Raw genomic sequence first — 18,825 nt, 5'->3', positions numbered from 1 at the left:
GTACTGTATATGCTGCCGCAGAGATAAGAGATAGGTAACTCGACCATGCGGGCTGGCTCGTACTCGTTTCGTGCTAGTGTCGACGCCTGTTTCTTACCTACGTGTTCGCCTTATCTAGCTTGCCTCTGTTTTTATGTTCCAAAGATCTCGGACGGATGGGCCAGAGGTAAACTTGGGTTAGAGTACGTAAGGTAGTATTCGGTTTTCCGAGCTCCTGTTCGTAAACATGGATGTATTCTCCCAAACAGAACAAAACACTGGTTTGGTCCAAGGTCCCTGCATAACTAGGGTTTTTTTTTTCCTTCGGTACGTGTTTGCTGTATTAACTGACGCGCTTAACACGCTTCCACCATGACTGCATACATTACAAACGGCAGGATCAGGAACCGCCAGATAGGCCATGTCATCCAACGTCAGCATTGGAGTGGTATGCTTGGCCTGTATGAGCGGGCCCCGAAAAGTTAAGAGAGGCTGAGGGAGAGAGAGCAGACACCAGCCATGCAGGCCCGGGCGTGGGGGTCAAATCTGCCATGTCATCTCTCCCGGTCAGGGGGGAAGGGGGCTCTTGAGTGGTAAGAGTAGAAATAGAAAGATGTGCGTACATTGCATATGCATACCTTACATATACACCTACACCCTCCACCCTCCAAGTTTGCTTGTTCGGCGAGAGGAAGGTCCGGCACTGCAATGTATGTAGATATCCATGGGCAGATGGGTGGACCGGCAGAAGCCACAGCCAGCCATGATTGCTACGCTGGCGGTGCTAAGTTGTCGATCTATCTTTCTCATGAGCTTGTCCAGCCTCGTGGGCTGGGTAAAGTTCCTGCATGACCGGAGACATTACTCATCTTCCCTCAGGGCTTGTGGGTAGTCTCGGTAGCATCATCTCTGAGACAGACATCGAGATAATGCACGACCGGCTGACAGAATCAATTCGCAGGTGTCAAAGACAGGGTGCAGCTTCCGGCTTCTCTTGGTGATGAATATGTTGCAAGACTGGCGGTAAATGACGGCGGCGCTTGCTCTTATCTTGGCCTGCCTTGTTGGGTCATCCCCTGCCCCTGACAAGCCCTGACAGGACACACCACTGCCCAAGCGCGCGAGAGACATCAGATAAATATGTGACTTGGCTTCAGGTGGCTACCTCAAAGGGCTGCAGCTCGGAATTTTTTCCCGCTGCCCGGCTGTCACGACGCCAGGCAGGTTTGCATACAACCAGGCTGTCACTTCCTTCATCGATGCGGCCAGATCCGATGCCGTTGCCACTACCGGCGATGAAGCTGGAAAAGGAAGGGTGGGCTGGGTATGGCTGCTCGGCAGAGGCTCGTTTGGGTTGGCAGACTGCCTGATCGGATTGTGAGAGCTGAAGAGTGGTGTGTGGCGTGGTTGGTGATGGTGGGAAGGCGGTAAATGGCCCCGGTGGGTGATGGTTGTGGGTAGATAGATAATGGGTGAGAGTGGCTGCAGTTGAAGCTTGGAGATGAATGCGCAGTTGGTTGCAAGCTGGCATATAAGAAAAAGTAGTTTTCGTATAAGGCCTCGTGATGCCAGCGTGACTGCGATCTATGACGAGGTGGCCATGGTGATATAGGAAGGGCATCGAGTCAGTGCAACCTCGAGAACATTGATGCTCTCAACACCCGTGTTGGCCATGGTCATCTCTAGCCATCAATCACCTCGTCATCTAAAGATAGAGCGGATAGGTTCCCAGGACAGCACAAAGCTGGCATGGCCCTCAAAGAGTGCTTGGAAAGCTAATGATGCTGTGTTATGTCTTGTAGAGTTAAGACCAAGGATTGCAATGATATGTGAAGACCAAGGGTGAATGACTATTGTGTGAGAATGCCAATACAAAGATTGGTTGTTGCAAAAGCCATAATGGTCGTAAGTGGAAGCAGAGCTCTTGAATATCAATCGTAATCGGCACCGTCGACAAGTGAGGTTGTCAAGATGGTAATATATATCATCAGTAATTAGGTCAAGATATCAGACCGAGTGGGGCCGTCCAAGGTCGACAGAAGCTCGGATGCTGGTCGAGACACGGACAAGGCTTCGGACGTAGGCCATAGCTCCAAGACAACGGGGCCGGGACGGAGGTGGAGCGGGGGAGGTTGAGAGATGAAAGGGAATGCCCGGCCGGTCTGCCGTTCCAGCGCATGGTGAAGGGCTGGGGCCGGTGGGGGTGTTTTAGGTAGAAAAGTGACATCAGGCCGCGCTTATTCTTAGCATGGCACTAAAAAAGCCGGCACATCCATTTGCCACTAAACCCCTTCGGGACCCGCTTGACCCAAGCGATCACGCACTCCGCCCGCTTCTCCCCATCGCAACCTTGCGCGCCCTGCAGAGAGAATCCAGATTGGCAGCAATCGGCCCAAGGAAATAATCCATCGCCACTCAACGCCCACCAAGGAAGAAAGCATTCGCTGTTTGTCGCGCATCGTTCGTCGCGACGGGGATTTACTGAAGAGCACGCCTTGCTCCTGCGCGATCGTCTGAGGAGCCGCTGGTCGCGTGCGCTGTCGCTCTATCAACTCGAGGGCTTATCATCTCGACAAGAAGCCGCCTGGTCTTTCCGAAACCTTATGGCTCCCTGAACCACTCGACATCGGATTTTATTTTCGACGTCACCCTCTCCACAGACCACAGACCACAGACCACACAACCACCACCCGAGCAACCAGTTTGACTTTTGCCCCAACTTCTGCCTGCCGTACCTATCACGCCAGCCAGCGACAGACAGTCCGTGTCCTGTCCACACCCGAGCGCCTGTCCGCCAGCCCGTTCTTCACACTTCGCTGCAGCACCGACGCGCTCCCCATCTTTGGAGCGCGCAAACCCCAGAACAAAGTGGCGGCCCTTGCTCTCCTCAACCCGGCCGAGCCCGAGCTATCGCAATCGCCGCACCATTTCGATATCGCACCCCACCTGCTCAGCGACACCACCCTCGACGTCGACGTCGGAGACGAGGCCATCGAGCGCTTGATGATGGCACAACCCGTGCCTCATCAGACGACGGCCGACAAGAAGCGCGTCAAGGTCTACGAGCTTCGCAACAATGACTGGTTTGACCGCGGCACCGGTTTCTGCACCGCCTGCTTCGTCACGGTATGCTGTGCTGTTTCCGTCCCCCGCATGGCAGAGAACACGGTTTCGCTGATGACTCAACTCACCCATCCCTCAGATCCAGGAAGAGCAAAAGGAACCCCGCGTGATCGTCCAGTCAGAAGACCAGCCGGACAGACTACTGCTCGAGACCAAAATAGTGAAGGATGATGGCTTCCAGAAGCAGCAGGGCATGTCACTCAACCTTTACGGTATCCGGAGTTTGTTCTCTAACTTGCGCCACAGACACCCTCATTGTTTGGACCGACAATGGCGTCGACATGGCGCTTTCCTTTCAGGAGGCAGACGGATGCCAGGCAATATGGTTTGTCTGAACCTGTTCGCATGCCACGCTCGTCGCATCAAGCTCACTCGCCGGGTGCTAGGAAATTCATCGACCACGTTCAACAACAATTCCAGGCCGCCATGGGGGGACCAGGTAGGAGCTGCATAACCTATCCAGGGGAGTGCCTGCTGATTCGCCGTGCTGCAGATGATGGTCTCTCAGACGACTTGGCGATGGACATGCCCACCTCCATCCAGCTCCCGCCTGCTGAGCTGGGGACGCTGATCGATATAGAGAATACCCTGCGGAACCTTTCGCAATCCCCGTCCGGCCGCGATGCCCTCGCCAAAGCAATCATGAGCGAAGACTACATCGCCAAACTTATTCCACTAGTAGAAATGGCCGAGGATATGGAGAGCTTGGGGGACCTACATCATCTCTGCAACATCATGAAGACGGTGGTGTTGCTGAACGACACCGGCCTCATCGAACATGCCGTGTCTGACGAGTGTGTTTTGGGAGTTGTGGGTGCGATGGAGTACGATCCCGATTTTCCGACGCACAAGGCGAACCACCGGCAGTGGTTGAACAACCAGGGGCGGTATAAGGAGGTGGTCAGGATCCAAGATGACCAAGTGCGACGCAAGATCCATCAGACCTACCGACTACAGTACTTGAAGGACGTTGTGCTTGCTAGGATCCTGGACGACCCTACCTTTTCAGTTCTCAACTCGCTCATCTTTTTCAACCAGGTCGAGATCGTGCAGCACCTCCACATGACGCCCGGTTTCATGACGGATCTCTTTGCCGTGTTTGGCGACCCGACTGTGCAGCCGCTGCGCAAAAAGGAAGCCGTCATTTTCATCCAGCAAATGTGCGCCATCTCGAAGAACCTCCAACCACCTGCCCGCCAAGGACTCTATGGCAACTTCCTCCAGCAAGGACTTGTTCCCGTTATCAATTACGGGCTTAGGCACCCTGACGTGACGGTCCGGGTTGGTGCTACAGACATTCTCGGCTCCATACTCGAGTTTGACCCCTCCATGATCCGAAAGACCATCTACGAGCAGACCCATAGAAAACAAGCGCCCCTGACCGACGCCCTCATCGATCTCCTCCTCGTCGAAGTGGATCTGGGGATCAAGTCGCAACTTACAGAGTCACTCAAGGTGCTTCTAGACCCAAATGTTCCCGGCAGCGGCCCCCCTCCAGAAAACAGAGAGGGCTTCATGCCCAAGGGAAAACATCAGGTTTCTTCCGATCCCCAGCAAGACGCGTTCATTGCCCACTTTTATGAGCACTCGGTCGCCAAGCTGTTCAGGCCGCTGCTTGACCTGGAGAAGAGGCCTAACATGAAGTTTAGTGCCCTCGAAGATGGGATTTTCGGGTACTTGAACGAGATTCTCTGCTTTTACATCAGGCATCACACTTTTCGGAGCAAGCACTTTGTGTTTGACCACAACATTGCGTCTAGGTTTGCGCAGCTTCTTGCCTGCAAACAGAAGCACCTCCAGCTTGGTACGAAATACTTTGTTGCATCCTATCTGAACACTGCTAATTCTTTTCCTCTTTTTTTCTCTTGGGGTTTTAGTTGCCATCCGCTTCTTCCGCCACCTCATCCTCCTCCGTGACCCTTTTTTCACCAAACACCTATCCGACAGGCGAATTTTCGGCCCAGTCTTGGACACGCTGCTGCGGACGCTGCCGCGGGACAATCTCTTGTCTTCGGCGTGCCTGGACTTTTTCACGTCGATTAATTATGAGGGGGATCGGGAGTTGGCCAGGCACATCATGGAGAATTACCGGGAGAAGGTAGTGGCGCTGAGCCATGTTGATTACTTTAGGGGGATGTTGATGAGGTGGGATCAGAGCCGGGGGTATACGGTTAGTGAGGTGGATGAAGAGGACGAGGTGAGGGGGGTGGGAAGGGGGGCGATGATGGAGCATTTGGCTGTTGATCAGGCGCAGGAGGAGTATTGGAATAGTGTTTCTGATGATGAGGAGGAGAATCATCATCATCATCATCATCATCATCATCATCGTCCTACGGGCGTGGTGGTGAATGGGGGGAAGCTGCCGCTGGTGGAGTACACGTCTGATGAGGAGGAAGAGGGCGGTGGGGGGGATGTGGTGATGACGACGACGACGACAGCTGTGGATGGGGGGGGGAATGAGTCAAAGGAGAATGAGAAGCCGGTGGTGGTGGTGCCAAGTACGCCGCCGCCGGAAAGATTATCGGAGAAGAGGAGGAGGGAGGAGGATGAGGATGACGCGCTGGATAAGCTGATGCAGCATAAGAGGAGGAATAGCAGTAGTGCGGGGAGTAATTCTTCGTTGGGGTCGTCAGGGGTGGGGGGGATGTTGAGGAAGAAGGGAAGTTTTCACAACAACAACAACAATAACAGTGGGAAGGCGAGGAGTCGAGAGGGGAGTCCGAATGGAGGAGGAGGGGGTGGACAGAAGAAGATTGCGATTAGTATTGCGCCTGTTTTGAAGACGGCGGTTGTGAGGGCGGGGAGTCCGGCGGCGGAAGAGGGAGGGAGGGAAGTGAGGGGTGGGACTGGGATTTAATATTCTTTGTTGGGGTTGTTGTTGTTGTTGGGTTTTTTTTTTCTTTTTTTTTTTTTCTCTCGTCTGAAAAATACATTCAGTGCTTTTTGTTGCTGTGAATGGTATATATTTCGCCGGCTCGCTTCGTTCTTTTTTCTCTTCTTTTCACCACTCAGCGTTTTTTCGGTTATTTCATTCAACAATGTCGGCACAATACCAAAAATTCGATCTTTTTTTTTTTTTTTTTTCCATGGGGCGTTTTGGGTGGGGGGAGGAAAGGCATGGGAACGGGAGATTGATGGAGGACTCTCTCTGGGACTGGGTAGAAACGAGGTGATTGGGTGGGACTGGGGTTGGGGTTGGTTTTTTTCTTTGCTTCTCTTGCTTTTATTATTCAGCGGGCTTTTTCGGTATCAGCGCTGTGTTTTAAACTTTTTTTTTAACAAAGAAATCATATTTGCAAGGGGACTTTGCTTGGGGACTGGGGTTGGTGGAATGGGGGGAGTGGCTTGAGATGGGGCAGGAGGCGGGGGGGAAGTGACAGTTAGGAGGTCCCGGGGGGGTGGGGGGTGGTGAGTGAACGGGGGGACAATGTGTATAGTTAACTACCTGCTTTGCTTTGCTGTCTACCTATGCTTGTAGACACAAAGCGGTGGGTGATAGGCATAAAACATAAAATTACTCTACTTGTGTGTGCTGCTGTTCTGTGGGCGGGAGGGGCAGGAAGGTGATTGATGTTGTGGTGTGTGGGTTGTGTGGGTTGTGTGGATTGTGTTTTGATGAGTTGATGCTACGAGGAGGTTGAGCAATGGTAAGGAATTTAAGCTGCCTCCTTTCAAGATATTGGTAGAGCTGTTGAGAATGTTTGGCTTACAGAGGGGGCCAAACAGAGTTTTGTTCCTAGAATATATGTATCCAATCCGCAAGCTTGTATTCAAGCTGCAATCTTGTGAACAGTAATGGACCAGGCCATCAACAACACGGACCTCTTCATTGGAGGCATCTTTGCCATGGCTGAAGGTGCAGTAATAAGTCACATGTCCACACAGCCAACACACAAGATTTTCGATGTCTGCTAGAGTCTTACCAACCCCGGCATAGACAATCTATCTGGAGGGGACCAGCGGAAGGAATTGTGAGATGGGTATCAGCGGGCAATTGTGAGGCCATCAGCAGCTGAGGGGGAGGAGGTAGAGCGTTTGTTGGGTGCACCATAGCTCCGGGATGTGAAGCCGTTGTTTGATGTTCGGGGGAGCAAGCTCAGCACTGGTGACCATTTGACCACGAGCTGTAGATGGCGAATCATCCCACCCCCTCAAGCTCCAAACCCATGCTCTCCCCACCCATTGTGTATGCCCTCTACCATCACCGTTCCTTCCCACCTCACACACAACGCACGTGCCACCCAGCCCTCATTGCCCCTTCCCCAAACACAACACACCAAAGTCACGCGACCCACGGACTAATAATGGCTTACATATTTGGCCCAGCACTTGCCATGATAACAAATAAGAGCTGACACATGACGGGGCGCATGGTCAAGTGGTTCACGACGACCCGGTTGGGGTGATAATGTCTAAACACCAATTCCTTCCTTGCTACAACTCGTTGCTTACATGGAGTGCTGTACTGTTAGTGTCAGGTGCGGCATCGCGCTTGGCTTCTGCGGTGGCCTTCCAAGTGGCGGGGGGAGAGATGTGAGGGTGTTGATCTGATGCGGTGTAAAACCCAGGTTCGAATCCTGGTGTGCCTATCTTTTGCTGTTATCACGATTGTTCATTTATTTTTGTGATGGTGGTGGTGGTGAGGGTGGGTGGTGTTGGAGGGTGGATGGTGTTGACAGACCCACGATACTCCGTCACCACATCGATTTTCCCAACTGCCCCCGCTTAACGACCTCTACTTCGTGACCACCACTGTTGCTGCCCTTCTTCAGGTTGTTGACAACTATTACTTTGACAGCCACCACTTTGACAATCACTATGTAGAAGACGGTGTGGAAGCCTAGGCACATCAACAACGAGCACAGTCCCCCAAGATGATGATGCCCCTTTAGAAAGCTATAGGTGGTTGCTGAGCAAGAACTACTCAAAGTTATTCATCACTGCGGTTGTACCCGCTGGTCAAATACAAGTAAAGCTGTAATAACCGCCGACTTTGGATCTTTGAGGATAGATAACATGCCTTTTATTGTTGCCTGAAGGGCCTATCACTACGGTAAAAGAGCCCCTTATTTCATTTCCTTTTTAGGACACACTGACCATCCTTGAAACATGCCATTGAGTGTCTCTTCAAAACCTATGTTATATTCCCAACAATATTCTAACCATCTTTGAAGGCATACAAAATATCATTGAAGGAGAGTATCGACACATCTTTGAAGGATTGATTGCAGACCATTTCACCACACACTTGGCTCATGATTTCATCACATATAAACATGCCTACGTGCTTCAAGCACGAAAACGGTCAGACTCACGCACCAGTTTTTCATACAGGTATTTATTAGCGCCAAAGAAGAAAAAGAGAAAGCTGAACAATCAATACAGTCAAAGTCAAAGCCCAGATAAACACATCCTACTCCACCCTTCCTCAACGCTTCCCAATGTCCTCCCATTATAATCGCACAACAAATCCATCCAATCGACTACCTACTCCTCACGCACACGCACCCTGGGTATCATTCCTCCCCTCCCCCAACTTATTTATCCCTGCAAAATAGCAGCATGAACCTTGACCTTTTTCCCATTCTCTCCCCCCTCCCCCTTAACTCCACTCTTCAGGTAACAATTCCCCCTCGAATTCTCCTTACCCGCAGCAGCCTTATCCGCCCACTCGGGAATAAAACTAACCCCGTCACACCTCGTCTTTGCGCCTCCCGTGGGGAACGACTCCGCTACATAAGTCGAGTACGACGCGCACGCGTCCATGCACTGTTCAAAAGTCGAGGTAAAAATCACCATCACGAGCGAGCCGTCTGGATCTCGTTGGCAGTAGCGGGTGAATTTCAAAGAGTTGAAGCCTAAGATAGGTTAGTAAAAGAAGGGTAAAATAAGAGAGTGTGGGGGGGCGCATACGTTTATAAGAAGTATAAGTCGACCCGTGGACTTTCTCAGGGTTTTCCGAGCAGCCGTCGTCAACGGCGGAGATGGCGGAAGCAGGAGTGACCCTGACAGTCTCGGTCGCCGCAGCAGCAGCGGAGACGGTGACGGTGACGGTTCTTGTGCTGCCGGGAGTAGTGTTGGAATCAGAACCAGAACCGGTACCAGGCTCGGGCTCGGCGTCAGAAACCGACTCCAACCCCCCAGACGTACTATTGCTCTCAGCAAGCATGACCGCTATCCTGCTCGCGTTGGTGTTCGCCCTGTGCGCCTCCATACCCGCGGCAGCTGCCAGCCCAATCACGGCCATCGACAGAAGCGCAATGATGCACGAGAGAACAAACACCAGTGTTGTGCAGCCGAATACTGTCTTTTTCCGGTGGTGAGAAGGGGGCTTTTCCGAGCTCATCGATGATGACAGATCTGTCGTTGGGGGCGATGCTGGCAACCGGACCTGATCGTGCATATCGTAAGGTGGTGCCGCCGTTGCTGCATGTCCACCATATGCCGAGGATGATTCCCTCGTGTGTGAGAGCTCATAAGGGGCGGCAGGAGTCACGTAAGTACTTCCATACGGCTTCATCGGCTCATTGGTCAGTGGCTGGGGAGGCACGTATTCCGGTGCGCAGTGGGAAGGGTCTGTGACCTCTGGATAGTCGTTGCGCGCTGGCTCGAGGCCTTGATCGTACTGCGGGGCTGTCATTATCAAAGACCGGGAGAAACACCAGATTGGTTACGTCTTACTGTGGCGGCCATGGTGTAGCCGTAGGGATTTGTGGTCGACATATGTCGGGAGGAAGAGAAAAGAAACAAGAAGCAAAGGTAAAGAGCGGCGCAATAAAAGATAAAAGAGATCGACACTGGGGGAGAGACGGGAACAAAAAATCCTTTGGTCGGCCATGGCCCATCAGATAGATGGCCGGCTGGGCCGTCGAGGTGCGTGAGGTTGCCATCGGCAAGGAGCTGGGGTAGGGTTTAGTTCTCACCACCAAGACATCCAACACAGCAGGGGCCGTTTCTTGGCTAAGCCCCCTCCCTGGCTTGGTGCTAGCTGGGGAGTTATCTGCAAATAAAACCCCCTATTTTAAGCCATGTTATAGGCTGCGAACAGTTGCCCTTTTGGTTACGATAAGGCAGTGGCTTCTGCTGTCCTGGGGTCGGCCATCACATTGCTATTTATGCGGAAAAATGCTCGTATAAAACTGATTCATAGAAAGACAGTCAGGCAAGCCACGTCGGTCTGATGGAGTTGGACTTGGATTCTTGGTTCACAGGGCTGGTTGTCCCTCATGGACCCAAGTTCAGGACCGACTCTCCCTCTTCCAGAGCTGTGAGATTCCTCATCAACAAACTCCATTCGCCCTCGTTGCAGCCGTGTCGATCTCACTTCTATTCACCAGTTTAGCGTCCAAGAGGTCACAAAAGAGGTCAAAGTCGAACATCACACAAGTTCGATATTCAAGATGGTAGACCACCCCCCCAAGCGGCCAGCACACTGATTCGGCCCCCAACCCATGGATTCCATCCTTGAAAACACGCGAGAATGGACCAACCTTGGTCGCGAGATGAAGTCCTGCACGTCGCATCGGCCGAGTGGGACTGAATGCAGGCCGAGGGCGATGTTAGAGATGGTTGCATTCGAGATCCTAACGGGTCGACACGATCTGTAAAGGACGCTTTCTGTTTGGTGGGTTCGGTCCCTGAGTGCAGAAGCTTGCACGACGGAAGGGAACATTTCAAAGGTCCTAATCAATGATGATGGACCATCCGATACATCGTTGTAAGGAGGAGAGGCTGGTTTCTGAGAACCGTTAGAAAGCTGAGCACCATCTCGCCCCGCCAAGACCGTTACACCACACCAATCTATGCATGATTTGGAATCCAGCCCCGCCATCGATGACGACTTGTTGTTGTTGCTGTTGCTGCTGTTGTTGTTGTTGTTGTTGTTGTTGTTGTCTACGAGAGCAATCACGAGATACGATAGTCTGAGTCCTCTACGCAGTACATCCTTCTGGCCAACGACGCCACAGCCAAGTCGAGTCAGTCATCAACAACGACAACCTCAGCCTCACAACCGCCCAGAAATGCCAACCTACCTGACCCACGCCTTCCCCCTCCCCCGCCCCCTGATCCGCATCTTCACCGTCCTCCACGACCTGTCAGATTGCTCCCCCGAGCACCTCATCTCCCCCTCCTCCTCCCACTCCTTCCTGTCCTGCCTCCGCAACACCTACCCATTCATCCCACTGCCGGACTCCCCACCAGATACGCCTCCCTCCGGTTTTGATGTGCTGGCCTCACAGTCATGCTCCCCCGTCAAAGTTCTCGAGGCGTACAACCCAGGGGACTTGTCATCTGCTTTTACACCGTTTGCTTACATAGCCGATTTTGCGGTGAGGATTGATGACGTGGTTGATATTACTGCTATCACGAGCCAGTACCTGGAAAGTGACTGGTTTCCCAAACTGAGGGATGAGCTGATGAAGATTGGGGGTGGGGTGGTGGAAGCTGGTGGGGAGGGGGGAGGGGGGGTTAAGGCGGGGAGGGTAGGGTGGTATGTAGTTGTTAATGGGGATGAGGAGAGGGATTTCCCGGGGGAGGAAGAGGGGGAGGGGAGTGATGGGGAGGAGGAGGAGGAGAGGAGGAGTTTTAAGTTGGAGGAGGAGTTACTGGGGAAGAGGCGGGATGTTCAGGGTCAAGATGTGCAGCAATAGCACGGTAGGGGGAACAAGGGCTGTTGGGATGGAGATGGAGGAGACCTTTGTGTGGTGCCTGTTAATCTGGATGAACGGATAGGAACGGTTAGGGGACATGGAACCACAAGGCTGAAATGTTTGGGGCCTGTTACCACGAGAAGCAAAACATCTAGACTGGTCTTCAAGATGACGATGCCATCAATCATCTCATCACCTTCAGCTTGAAATCAACAGCCCAAAAATACGTAAGATACCGTACCAAATTGCCCGTAATTACACCCAGCTCGGCCAAATCGGATGACGTCGCCTGAGGCAATGGGGTGAGGTCCCCACATTTCCCCCCCCCGCAGACAAGCAACACACGCAGCCGAGATGCCGAGCCTCTTCAGCATCCCCCCAAGCATCCCTGTCGAATGACAACTGCCTGGATGATGCTTTGGACGAGCGCCCTCTTCCCCCTTGACCCAGCCGTGTGACAACTGGTTGCTTGGGGCCTTGTTCCCCATATCTACCCTCAGCTCTCTTATATACCACGTAGACCCCCCTTTCAATTGAATCTCCCTCTCAGTCACTGGCATCCCCACAGCCTCACCGACCAACCTCGAACAGATCGGCCAACCACCGGAGATAACTCGTCCCATCCTCGCGTTTTCACAATTCACACCAGCCCCCTTCCCATACTAGGGGAAATTTCGGTCCCAAGGAAACAAGACTGGTTTAAAGAGCACCTCTTTCACGACCAATTCCCATCTTTCAACCCGTCTTCTGGACAACACCTTGAACAACACCTTGGACAACACCTTGGACAACACACCACCACCGCAAAAATGACCAAAGTCGAGCTCACAGGCGTGGAAGTCGCCAAACACAAGTCGGCAGACGACTGCTGGGTCATCGTCCATGTAGTGCCCCTCTCCAGCTCCCCACCTCATATCTCTCCCCCCTACTGACAACCCCAGGGCCGCGCCTACGACGTGACAGACTTCCTCCCCGAACATCCCGGCGGCTCCAAAATCATCCTCAAATACGCCGGCAAAGACGCCACCGAAGAATTCGACCCCATCCACCCCCCGGACACTCTGGAAAAATACCTTCCAAAAGACAAACACAAAGGTCCCGTCGACATGTCCACCGTCGTCGTCGAGAAACAAGAGGTCCTCCCAGAAGAGCAGGGGAGAATGAAGAGGATCGAGGAGATGCCCTTGCTCGAACAATGCTACAACTTGCTTGACTTTGAGGGCGTGGCAAAGAGGGTGATGAAGAAGACTGCTTGGGGGTATTACTCTAGTGCGGCTGATGATGAGATTGTAAGCCCCCCTCCCCTCTCCCTCTTGAGCTCTTGGTCATCTTGGGACAAATGCGAACCAACATGAGATGTAGACCCTCCGAGAAAACCAAACAGCCTTTCAACGCATCTGGTTCCGCCCCAAAATCCTCGTCAACGTTGAAAAAGTCGACTTTTCCACCACCATGCTCGGCACCAAGGTCGACATTCCCTTTTACGTCACCGCCACCGCTCTCGGCAAACTCGGTCACGTAGAAGGCGAGGTTGTCCTCACCCGTGCTTCGGCGAGGCACAACGTTGTCCAAATGATCCCCACCCTTGCCTCCTGCTCCTTTGACGAGATCATGGACGCTGCAGATGCAAGCCAAGTCCAGTGGCTGCAGCTCTACGTCAACAAAGACAGGGCCATCACCAAGAGGATCGTCGAGCACGCCGAGAAGAGGGGTTGCAAGGGGCTGTTCATCACCGTTGACGCGCCACAGCTGGGGAGGAGGGAGAAAGACATGAGGTTGAAATTCACGGATGAGGGCTCGAATGTGCAGAAGGGGTCAGGGGAGAAGACGGACAACAGCCAGGGTGCGGCGAGGGCGATCAGCAGTTTTATCGACCCGGGGCTGTGCTGGGATGATATTCCTTGGTTCAGGTCCGTTACCAAGATGCCCATCGTTTTGAAGGGGGTTCAGAGAGTGGAGGACGTGTTGAGGGCGGTGGAGGTTGGGTGCGCGGGCGTGGTGCTATCTAACCACGGAGGGCGACAGTTGGATTTTGCGAGGTCGGGGATTGAAGTCTTGGCGGAGACTATGCCTGTGCTGAAGAAGATGGGGCTGGAGAAGAAGATTGAGGTTTATGTTGATGGGGGGGTGAGGAGGGCGACGGATATCATCAAGGCGCTGTGTTTGGGGGCTAAGGGGGTGGGGATCGGGAGACCGTTCTTGTATGCCATGAGCGCGTACGGGCAGGAGGGGGTGGAGAGGGCGATGCAGTTGCTCAAGGATGAGATGGAGATGAATATGAGGCTCATTGGGGCGAGGACGATTGAGGAGTTGAACGAGGGGATGGTGGATGCACGGGGGCTTTTTAGCCATGGGGTTGGGCCGGTGAATTTTTTGGCGGAGAGGGTTTATGATCCGCTTGTCGGGCCGCCGCAGAGGGAGAGGAGTAAGTTGTAGGGTAAAGGGGGGGGGGGGGTCGAGGGAGATATACCAAGAGGGGGTTGGGTTGGAGCATCCCGAGGAACTGGCCTGGGCAGAGGTGCCCTGTTTGGCCGCTGGATATGATGGCTCCAAGGAGGGATGTTCCCTCTTTGCCGTTGTTGTTTTCCGGCAGCCTGGCAGGGGCACGCATCCCGGCTGCTCTGTCCGGCCAGTTCTTGGGTATGGGATGTTTTCCAGAGCCCTACCAAATGTGTGATATGTGTATAGAGGAGGTTGAATGATGTGATTCTTTCTGGCAAGCTTTGAGTTTTCACCCAGGAGAATGGACGGAGGATCAAGCTGAGCACAACGGTCGAATCTTTTTAAAGTTTGCTTGCTTTAGCCATCGTCAGTACTTTTCCCAAGATACTGATTGATACAAGTAATCACTGGTCTTTCCTAACCACACCTAAACTCCATTGCTGAAAACACCCCCTCCGCCATATGCTACACCCGCCGTAATGTACTAAACAGATAGCCAACAAAAAAAAGAAAAGAAAAAAAAAAAAAAACAAGCCATCACCCGCTGCCCACCGAAATATATTCCCAGGTGCGCCGCCAGCCAGTCCGTAGGAAACCAACCGCCATGTAGCAAAGAAAACGCATCAATACCCATCTTGAAACCTCCCCGGGTTGAACAGACCAAGTTCCCTACAACTTGGCCCTCGCCCCCTCCCCCTTCACCCCCTTGCTCGCCTCCCGATTCACCACCACCTCCCCCCTCCCCTCTCCCTCCCCCTCCCCCTCCCCAAAGAAGATAACCTGCACGGTCAAATCATCCCTATACCTCCTAGAAAACGGCGCCGGCAGCGTCAGCAACGCGCTAACCTGCTCCCTGTTCTTCCCCCCCAACGCATTCCTCACCAGGTGCGTCGCCACATTCGCATCCTCCACCACAAACCCATCATTCCCCCCCCACTGCCTCACCCCCCTAAACGGCGTCTTTTGACCCTCCACCTCCTCCACCTTGGACACCTCCACCGGCAACCCCCCGGGCCCATCCTTACTCGACCCTCCACCGCCAAAAGTCCTCGACCAAACCGAATCAAACAACCCCGACTGTCTCCCCCCCTTTTGCTGCTGAGCATCAATCCACTTCCCGACCAACCCAATCACCTCCTCATTAGTCAACATCTCCCACAACCCATCCGTAGCCATCACCACAAAATCCCCCCTCTCCGGCTCAATCCTCGTGGTAGTGATCACCGGCTCAGCCGTCACATAAGGCGGCGTCTTCAACGCCGGCGAGACCGACCTCGCAAAAAAGTGCTTCCTCAACCTCTCCGAAATCTCCCTCGTCCACTTGTAACTCGCATCCCCAAACGCCCTCGACGGCTCCAACCCACCCAGCACCCTCCCGTTCCGAACGACATAGGGCTCGTTGGGGTGTTCCCTCCTCAGTCTACTCGCCTCGTCCACATTGGAGCCGGTCTGATCAACCGACAGCGGCGTCGCCGTCCATTTTCCCGATTCTGTCCTCCTGCCCAAAACGGCGCGTGAGTCTCCCGTGCAAGCTACGCGGAGGAGCTTAGAGCGGGAATCGTAAAAGGACAATAAGGCGCATGATCCGGACAGGGCAGGTGCCAAAAGTTCGGCGGCCATGGTCTTGTTGTTGGCTCTCATGACTTTTTGCACGCTCTGGTTGACTATTTCATCATCGAGCTTTAAAAACCCCTTTCTAATAGCCGCCTCCACGCCGGGACCCGAGAGGTCATTGTTTGATTCTTGATACGTCTGGTTCAGCTCACGGGCGACAAAAGAGACGAGAGTCTGGCGGAGTTTGGCAGAGGTTGTCCAGCCGCTGTTTTTGTTAGCTGTTTCGATTTTTGCTTGATTAAACAACTGGGGAATAAGACAAACCTATGTCCATCAAACACCCCCCAAAACATCCAATCATTCCCCCCTTTTTCACTCGTCGCGGGCTGCATCTCAATGATCTTCTCCGTGTGGTCGTCCTCGATTGGGTCGTTGCTTGGTAATTGCACCAGGTCGTATCTCACCACGCCTTGGCCTCGGTTGACGAGATATGACTCCTCCAGCTTCCTCAACTTTTCTGTCGCCTGCTCCGGGTTGAGCATCTCGATCACTCTCGTGCCGTCTTCCGAGGTGGTCTTGCTGATGGGTCCGTCGCCTACTATCGTTCCGGTGTGGAGCTGGTCAGCGCTGATGACCAAGACGTTGCGTGTCGGAAGGGAGGTGTCTGCAGTGGAGGTGTCGGTGATGGTGGTGGTGGAGTAACCGCGCTTGACGGGGACGTTGTTGACGTCGGTGCCGTTGTACGAGTACCAGGCTCCGTAGCCCACGAGTGCCGACGCGAGGACGACCGAGGCGCGGCGGTAGTACATTGAGGATTGGAGGGGTGGTGGGAGGGGAAGACTGTTGTTGTTGTTGTTGATGTTCTCTAGGAGGGGAGGGGGAATACCGGTGGCATTGCTGTGATTCTTGAGGGTGCGACGGGCGGCGGTGGTGGAGGTTGAGGAGAGGAGACGGCGGGCGGCGGTGGTGGGGAGAGAGGTTGTGAAGGGGCGTCGGCCAAGGCCCCGGGCAGTATATTGAAACGTGGTCCGAAAGGCTTGTACGGCAGCGCGGCGCATTTTCGCGGTCGCCGGGGGTGATGCCGTACCGCTGGTTAAGTATCGGATGGGAGGGAGGTTTGGGGTTCAAGGCGGAAGATTGGTGGAGAGATATGGTCGGTCTGTCAAGGTCGGTGATGCGGGAGCGGTACAGATGCACGAATTGGGGCCGGTGGTGGCCTTCGTGGTGGTGGCAGGTGAGACACGACCGGTGGCAGTCAACAACAACAACGAATGTCTTGATCAAGAAGAAACAAAACAACAATGCCCTTTCTCAAATACTCTTTGGTCCTTTCTTGTCACATGGGATGGAAAGCAGGAGCTGTCTCACTGTCTTCACCAAAGCTTCCACAGCTTGATCCTAGTGGTCCGTGCGTCCTGACGGACAAACGCAGTTGGAAGCACAGAGACGTCAACTGTCATGTGTGTCTTGCTGTGCATCCTAAACACCACGTCAGTCCCCCACCTACTACATTTATTTTTCTAGCTACATCACCGAAATCCAACCTTGATAGTATACCTAGCGCTACCCAAATTTCTAATAATATTATAAAAAGGCCGTAAAATATAAATTCAAAGTTTTTTTTTTTAAAAAAAAAAAATTCAATTATCTAATTTAATAATTACTTGTAATTATTTTCCTTACCTTTTGTCGAAATAGGTGCTATTGAAGCCTGTAAATATAGGCTCAAATAGCTATCGGCGCAGTACACTGAGAGCGAAGAAGACTTTGACTGCAGCATTCGACAGTTGCCGTAGCACTGAAGGAAGGAAGATTACAGGGGCGGCGCCCTGTAATATATAAAAGAGAATCACTGTAACATAGGCTTGTGAGGCACTAATGAGTATAGTAAACCAGTATATTGATTGAACCTTATAGACTAAAAAATACCACAGTGGATAGGGTGTGAGGCAAAGGTCTTATAGGCCATCGGCCTTTAACTTGCTCCCCAAAGGTAACTCCGTTCCCGGGCCTAAACGCGCGTTTTCCGGGCCCGAACGCCCGCTAAATGCACTAATCAAATATAAGGTTAGGGGCCACGTTACAGGCCACGTTGCCGCTACCGTTTAACCACTGCAGGGCACCAGCCTTAGCGCTTAGCTTTCCGGGACCTCAAATTACTTCCGGAGGCCGAGCTTCCGCTCCGATAACCGCAGTTTCTAAACACTGCTGATTTAAGCCATCGTATTGCCTCTAAGGCTCTGCAATATATAAGGCTTAGATATACTATAAAATCCACAAACAAAAGCTATATTTTAACAGATAATTAATAACGTAACTAATTATTTATTAAATTATCTTTTACGTTTACTATTATAATTAATCGTTAGTAATATATATTAAGTTTATTTTTATATAATTTATTATAGTAAGTTACTGCTGGAATCTAATGAACTCCTATATAGAACCTTTGAAAGGGTTGCTAGTTAAAAGCGCTTCTGAATAATTCTAGTTTGGTATAACTAAGTAGTGTACAATAAATAGCTTGTTTCATAGTTAAGATACTAACAAATGTGATTTGTATTGCATACTGCAGAACTATTTGATGCTCATTTAGTTCTTTTATATATGTAAACTCTAGAGCTTTAGACTGATTATAGCCAAGCCGCCTTATCACGTACTGACTGGCCCTGCCAGTGATAATTATAATTATGCTTTGATGACTTTAATCATGCTCTGATTAGTTCCGCCCTTAATTATAGTGATCACACTGATCGCATCTTGATTGACTACTCCTTATCTAATCTAATAATTAGCTAAGCGCGTCCCGCGCCGCTCATACTGTCTAACTTGCCCGTTAGCTTAACTGTGACACAAATCACTTCAAATACAAAAGGTTACTTTCTACAACTCTATGTGACGAACCCCTATCCAGAACTTCTGAAACAGATACTTGTTGAAGGCAACTTCTGACAACTGGTTCGGTGCAGCTAAACAGTGCACAACAAATGGCTTGTCTCAATCACAACAGTCTAGATACCAACGATTATGACTTGTATTGCATACTACGGAACTATCTGCTAGCTATCTAGTTCCT

The 18,825-nt window shown here is 52.2% G+C and overlaps 5 protein-coding genes across 5 annotated transcripts; 2 read left to right on the top strand and 3 right to left on the bottom strand.

Annotated features, from left to right (window-relative positions):
- Positions 1-2,317: 2,317 nt before the first annotated feature.
- PSY2 (Platinum sensitivity protein) lies at positions 2,318-5,959 on the top strand (the record flags this gene model as incomplete). Its single annotated transcript, XM_062914424.1, has 3 exons — positions 2,318-3,105; positions 3,182-4,906; positions 4,980-5,959. The coding sequence occupies exons 2-3, from the start codon at positions 3,373-3,375 to the stop codon at positions 5,957-5,959; spliced, it is 2,514 nt and encodes an 837-aa protein (XP_062762661.1). The 5' UTR covers positions 2,318-3,105; positions 3,182-3,372.
- Positions 5,960-8,406: 2,447 nt separating this feature from the next.
- QC763_605810 (uncharacterized protein) lies at positions 8,407-9,825 on the bottom strand (the record flags this gene model as incomplete). The annotated part of the gene is made up of 3 exons (XM_062914423.1): positions 8,407-8,960; positions 9,016-9,727; positions 9,784-9,825. The coding sequence occupies 3 exons, from the start codon at positions 9,823-9,825 to the stop codon at positions 8,644-8,646; spliced, it is 1,071 nt and encodes a 356-aa protein (XP_062762660.1). The 3' UTR covers positions 8,407-8,643.
- Positions 9,826-10,382: 557 nt separating this feature from the next.
- On the bottom strand, positions 10,383-11,393 carry QC763_605805 (uncharacterized protein; the record flags this gene model as incomplete). The annotated part of the gene is made up of 3 exons (XM_062914422.1): positions 10,983-11,393; positions 10,593-10,955; positions 10,383-10,428 (listed from the first exon to the last, which is right to left on the bottom strand). Exons 2-3 carry the CDS (start codon positions 10,931-10,933, stop codon positions 10,383-10,385), a joined length of 387 nt encoding a protein of 128 aa, XP_062762659.1. The 5' UTR covers positions 10,934-10,955; positions 10,983-11,393.
- Positions 11,394-12,200: 807 nt separating this feature from the next.
- Positions 12,201-14,720, top strand: QC763_605800 (uncharacterized protein). The gene is made up of 3 exons (XM_062914421.1): positions 12,201-12,637; positions 12,695-13,042; positions 13,116-14,720. The coding sequence occupies exons 1-3, from the start codon at positions 12,563-12,565 to the stop codon at positions 14,187-14,189; spliced, it is 1,497 nt and encodes a 498-aa protein (XP_062762658.1). The 5' UTR covers positions 12,201-12,562; the 3' UTR covers positions 14,190-14,720.
- A 144-nt stretch (positions 14,721-14,864) lies between these two features.
- PTC5 ([Pyruvate dehydrogenase [acetyl-transferring]]-phosphatase 1, mitochondrial) lies at positions 14,865-17,202 on the bottom strand (the record flags this gene model as incomplete). Its single annotated transcript, XM_062914416.1, has 2 exons — positions 16,074-17,202; positions 14,865-16,014 (listed from the first exon to the last, which is right to left on the bottom strand). The coding sequence occupies exons 1-2, from the start codon at positions 16,805-16,807 to the stop codon at positions 14,865-14,867; spliced, it is 1,884 nt and encodes a 627-aa protein (XP_062762657.1). The 5' UTR covers positions 16,808-17,202.
- Between the last annotated feature and the right edge of the window lie 1,623 nt (positions 17,203-18,825).

The sequence above is a fragment of the Podospora pseudopauciseta genome, chromosome 6 (assembly GCF_035222475.1).
Source record: "Podospora pseudopauciseta strain CBS 411.78 chromosome 6, whole genome shotgun sequence".
NCBI classification, from domain to species: Eukaryota; Fungi; Ascomycota; class Sordariomycetes; order Sordariales; family Podosporaceae; genus Podospora; species Podospora pseudopauciseta.
Note: the sequence above shows the minus strand (reverse complement) of the source record. Positions and strands in the feature narration are given on the sequence as shown.